The sequence below is a fragment of the Cariama cristata genome, unplaced genomic scaffold, assembly GCF_000690535.1.
Source record: "Cariama cristata isolate BGI_N322 unplaced genomic scaffold, ASM69053v1 scaffold25956, whole genome shotgun sequence".
Classification (NCBI taxonomy): domain Eukaryota; kingdom Metazoa; phylum Chordata; class Aves; order Cariamiformes; family Cariamidae; genus Cariama; species Cariama cristata.
Window position 1 is genome coordinate 4502 of NW_009624186.1, and position 4239 is coordinate 8740.

The 4239-nt window shown below is 62.1% G+C and overlaps 1 protein-coding gene across 1 annotated transcript in view; it reads left to right on the top strand.

Moving 5' to 3' along the window:
• LOC104163932 (serine/threonine-protein kinase/endoribonuclease IRE1-like) overlaps nucleotides 1-4231 on the top strand; it is a gene marked incomplete at its 3' end in the record, with an annotated part of 7513 nt that extends 3282 nt beyond the window's left edge. Inside the window, 9 exon segments of the mRNA XM_009703087.1 lie at nucleotides 8-124; nucleotides 399-489; nucleotides 1107-1296; nucleotides 2056-2155; nucleotides 2308-2507; nucleotides 3227-3374; nucleotides 3488-3615; nucleotides 3848-3971; nucleotides 4197-4231. Coding sequence (XP_009701389.1) covers nucleotides 8-124; nucleotides 399-489; nucleotides 1107-1296; nucleotides 2056-2155; nucleotides 2308-2507; nucleotides 3227-3374; nucleotides 3488-3615; nucleotides 3848-3971; nucleotides 4197-4231 — 1133 coding nt within the window.
• Between the last annotated feature and the right edge of the window lie 8 nt (nucleotides 4232-4239).

The window sequence follows — 4239 nt, forward strand, 5'->3', positions numbered from 1 at the left end:
GGGCCAGGGCTGAGCTGGGGAAGTGCGTGGCAGCTCTCACAGAGCTCCGGCCCCTCGGCCCCCCTGAAGGACCTGGCTAACGGGATGGTGAGCCCGGCTCCAGCTGTCCTGGCAGCTGCTGAAGGTGTGTGCAGGTGGGAACGGGCAAGGTGTGAGGGGCTCTGTGTCTGTAGGTGGTGTCACCCAAAGCAGGAGCAGAGATGCCCCGCAGATGAGAGGGCTGCAGCCCAGCTGAGGTGGGAGGAGATGCAGGACCTGCTGCTGGATAAGCATGGGCTACAAAAGCAATAGGAAGAGTAGGGCCCAAGAAAAGGCCAGATGGTTAAAGAACTGGATTTCCTTCATATAGGACTAACGCTTACAGGTTGAAGGGTCACTGTCTTCCTCTTCCTCTGCAGATGCAGAACCAGATGCGATTGTAGTTGGGAAAATTTCCTTTAACCCCAAGGATGTGCTGGGCCACGGAGCTGGAGGAACCTTTGTCTTCAGGTGAGTGGCACCCCGGGGTACTTGCCATCATTCCGCCCTCATTCGCCCTGGGATCCACAAGGACAGCGCCCAGGCAGCGCCTTCCCGGGGTGGCAGCCACTGGTTCAGGGGCTTTAGAGAAAGGGTTGCCACCTTCCCCTTCTCATGGTCCTCATCAAACCCATCTGGGGAGCTGGGCTCGTGGCCTTCGGTAACCAGGTACCGGGTACGAAAAAAGGGCCCCCCCTCCCCCCCCCTGCGCCAGGCTGTCAGGCCGCTGGGCTGTGCCGGCTCCAGGCTGCCCTCGGCAGCGGCACGTCTAGCCCTTCCTAAGGTTCCCCTGGCTCTGGCTCAGCCCCTTTCCCCAGCACTAAACACAGCAAAAGGCGAGACACCTTATTTTCCTACAAAAAGGGGAACCTGAGCCCTCAGGCTCCAGCTCGCTGCAGAGATTTCTGCCTGTCCATGGCTGTGACAAGTCTTTGGGGGGGTCACTCCAAGGTGACCCATGCTGAGGACCCCGAGGGGCGAGTTTCCAGCATCGGCCAGAGCCTGGCTGGGCTGCGCATCTGCAGCCCTGGGCTCTGCTCTGGCTGGGGATGGCTGTGCACGGACACCGCCATCGCCTCTTCCTGCAGGGGACAGTTTGATGGCCGGAACGTGGCCGTGAAGCGTCTCCTGCCCGAGTGTTTCCATCTCGTGGACCGCGAGGTCCAGCTGCTCCGGGAGTCGGACGAGCACCCCCACGTCGTCCGCTACTTCTGCACCGAGAAGGACAAGCAGTTCCACTACATCGCCATCGAGCTCTGCTCCGCCACGCTGCAGGAGGTGAGCCTGGGCACGGGGGCATGGGGCTGGCTGCGTGGGGCTGCTGCTGGGGGGGCTTTCGATCAATCCTGGCTGTCCCCGTGCTTGCAGGTTGATCCCCAGGGGTTTCACCTGTGCTGTCAGGGAGGTCCCGCAGTGCTCTCACGGGAGCAGGGTGCTGTGCATGCCCGAGGGCAGGGTTGGCAGCCAGCAGCTCCCAGGTTCAGAGCCCTCTTTGGGGTGCTGGCCTGGCCATGGGCGTACCCCCCTGCTCCGAACCTGGTTCCCAGCAGTCAGAGGGAACAGGGTTGGGATCGGGCATGGCAGGGCTGCGAGGCGCTTTGGGGAGGCAGAGCAGCCAGCAGCATCACGGCTCCTGGGTCAGTCGAGCCCCTGCCCTTGCTCTCCTGCCGGTTTGCGCTCTCGGGAGGGACAGGGCAGCTCCGAGCCTCGGCATCGCTCAGGGCAGTTTTGTTCATGTGCTGGGAAGAGAATCGGCACGGCGAGGAGAAGCATCCTTTTACCACTCCGTAAAGTAGGAGGGTTGCTGGAGCTGTAGAGGTCTGAGGACACAAGTGAGGGCAGTTTGCTGCAGAGGGAATAGATGCCGACTGGTAGAGCTGGAAACAGCAAGCCTTGGGCCCAAACGGCCTCTGCATGGGCTTGTCTCCTCCTGCCTCTGTCAGCCTAGCGAGAAGCCTCTCTCCCAGCAAGCCTTGCCTTCTTTGCCCCAGTAAATCAGGCCCCAGTTCATCTCTTTCTGCCTCTGTGTGGTTCCAGTACGTGGAAAGCCCCAGCTTCGATCGTCGCAGCCTGGACCCGGTGTCTCTGCTGCGTCAGACCATGTCGGGGCTGGCCCACCTCCACTCCCTCAGCATCGGTAAGAGGGCAGGAGGGCAGCGCGTCCCGTCTTGGTCCCGTCCTCAGCCGAGGCTGCGGGGTTCAGGCAGCGGCTGTCGGGTCGGCAGCGTGCGGGGCAGCGGGCAGAGCCCTGTTCTGTTGGCCCCTGACGCTGCGCGCTCTCTGTTCCAGTCCATCGTGACCTGAAGCCCTGTAACATCCTCATCTCTGTCCCCAATCGCCACGGGCAGATCCGAGCCGTCATCTCTGACTTTGGTCTCTGCAAGAAGCTTCAGGGGGGACGACAGAGCTTCAGCCTCCGCTCCGGCATCCCTGGCACCGAGGGCTGGATCGCGCCCGAGGTGCTGCAGGAGGCCCCGAAGGAGAACCCCGTCAGTGAGCTGCGGACGCCTCCCCCCGCTTAGGGTGCTCCTCGAGCCCCTCATGGCAGAGTCCCCCATAATGGCAGCGGCCTTGGGGGTCTGCTGCTGAAATGCATAATTAAGACAAGAGCTCTGAGAGCCCGAGCCAGCCCAGATGCAGAGCAGCGGTGCTCCTCGCCAGGACCGCCCCAGCCAGCAGCTGGCCTGGCTCTCCTGCCCTTGCGGGGACAGTGCCCGGCTGTGTTTGGCACAGGACGTCTCATCTGGCTACGGTCCTCAGAAATTCAGGGTGGGGAGGTCGGAGGGGGCCGTGGCGTGCTGCAAAGGTTACGCTTCTGCCTGTCTGTTTAGCTGAAGCCGGTTGCTGTACTGGTACTGGTCCCTGGCGGGGCACATACGGGTGCTGGCAACGTGCTCTACATAACCTTGTACCGGGGTCAGTTTGCACAGCTGGGTGAGACACCAGCAGCCCTGGCATGCCTCTCTGGCCGTGAAGTCCCGACTTCTGTCTGTGCCTCTGAAAACCTCCTCCCTGATAAGGACCTGATGGGATGGGAGCTTCGCTGACTCCAGAGAGCAGGGCCGGCAGGAGCCCTGGTGCGATGCATTTTCCAGCAGCTCTGTAGCCAATGACCAAGCGTTCACGTAAAAGAATGGAAAAGCGGGGAGGTGAGAGCTTTCCTCACCCTTTGCTGCAAGGGTCTCATCTCCCCCTTCGTGTTTTGCAGACCTGTGCTGTCGACATCTTCTCAGCCGGCTGCATCTTCTACTACGTGGTGTCTGGAGGACAGCACCCGTTTGGGGACAGCTTGCGGCGACAGGCCAACATCTTGTCGGGCTCTTACCAGCTGAGCTGCCTGCAGGACGAAGCTCATGGTGAGACCCTTCCCCACAGGCACCTCCCTGCAGGGAAGCCCTGGGCGGAGGGGCGCAGCTCCCGGTCCTTCTTGCGGGGCCTTAGCTCTCCATTGTGTCGTTTCGCCTACCAGACAAGCTTGTTGCGAGAGAGCTGATTGTGGCAATGATCAGCCCCGAGCCCCAGCGCCGACCCTCGGCCCCTGTGGTCCTTGTGCATCCCTTTTTCTGGAGTCAGGAGAAGCAGCTGCAGTTCTTCCAGGTGGGTGCACGCTGTCCCAGCGGGCAGGGAACATAGGCGTGCTCTGAAAAACAAGTTCTGGAAACAGCTGTGTTTAGGGCAATGTGCTCATTTGAGCTGCTTTTGGAAGAGGTGGAGGGTCCTTGGGTTTGGGGCTGGGGACAGACCGTTTCTGTGCTCCCTTGGCACTGGACAGGGCAGTGTGGGGCGAGGGCAGTGCCATACCCACCCATCCCTGCTCTTGGCCACGCAGGACGTCAGCGACCGCATCGAGAAGGAGCCTACTGAGGGTCCCATCGTCTCAGCCCTGGAGGCGAGGGGACGGTCAGTGGTGAGGACCAACTGGAGGATGCACATCTCCCTCCCGCTGCAGACCGGTGAGTGCACGGGGGCCAGGCTCCCCGCTGCGGCCCCAGCCTGCTGCTGCCTTTCACGGCTCATGCCCAAGAGCTGAAAACCAGGGCGGGTAAAACGTGCCAGCCCTTCCTTGGGAGGGCAGAGCAGTGCCCAGGTTTGGCGCAGGCTGCGATGCTTGCCTCGGGGTGCAGGGGCTCGCCCTGGCTGCATCCCACCTCGCTCAGTGTCTCTCCTGCTCTCCCCAGACCTGAGGAAGTTCCGCACCTACAAGGGGGGCTCGGTGCGTGA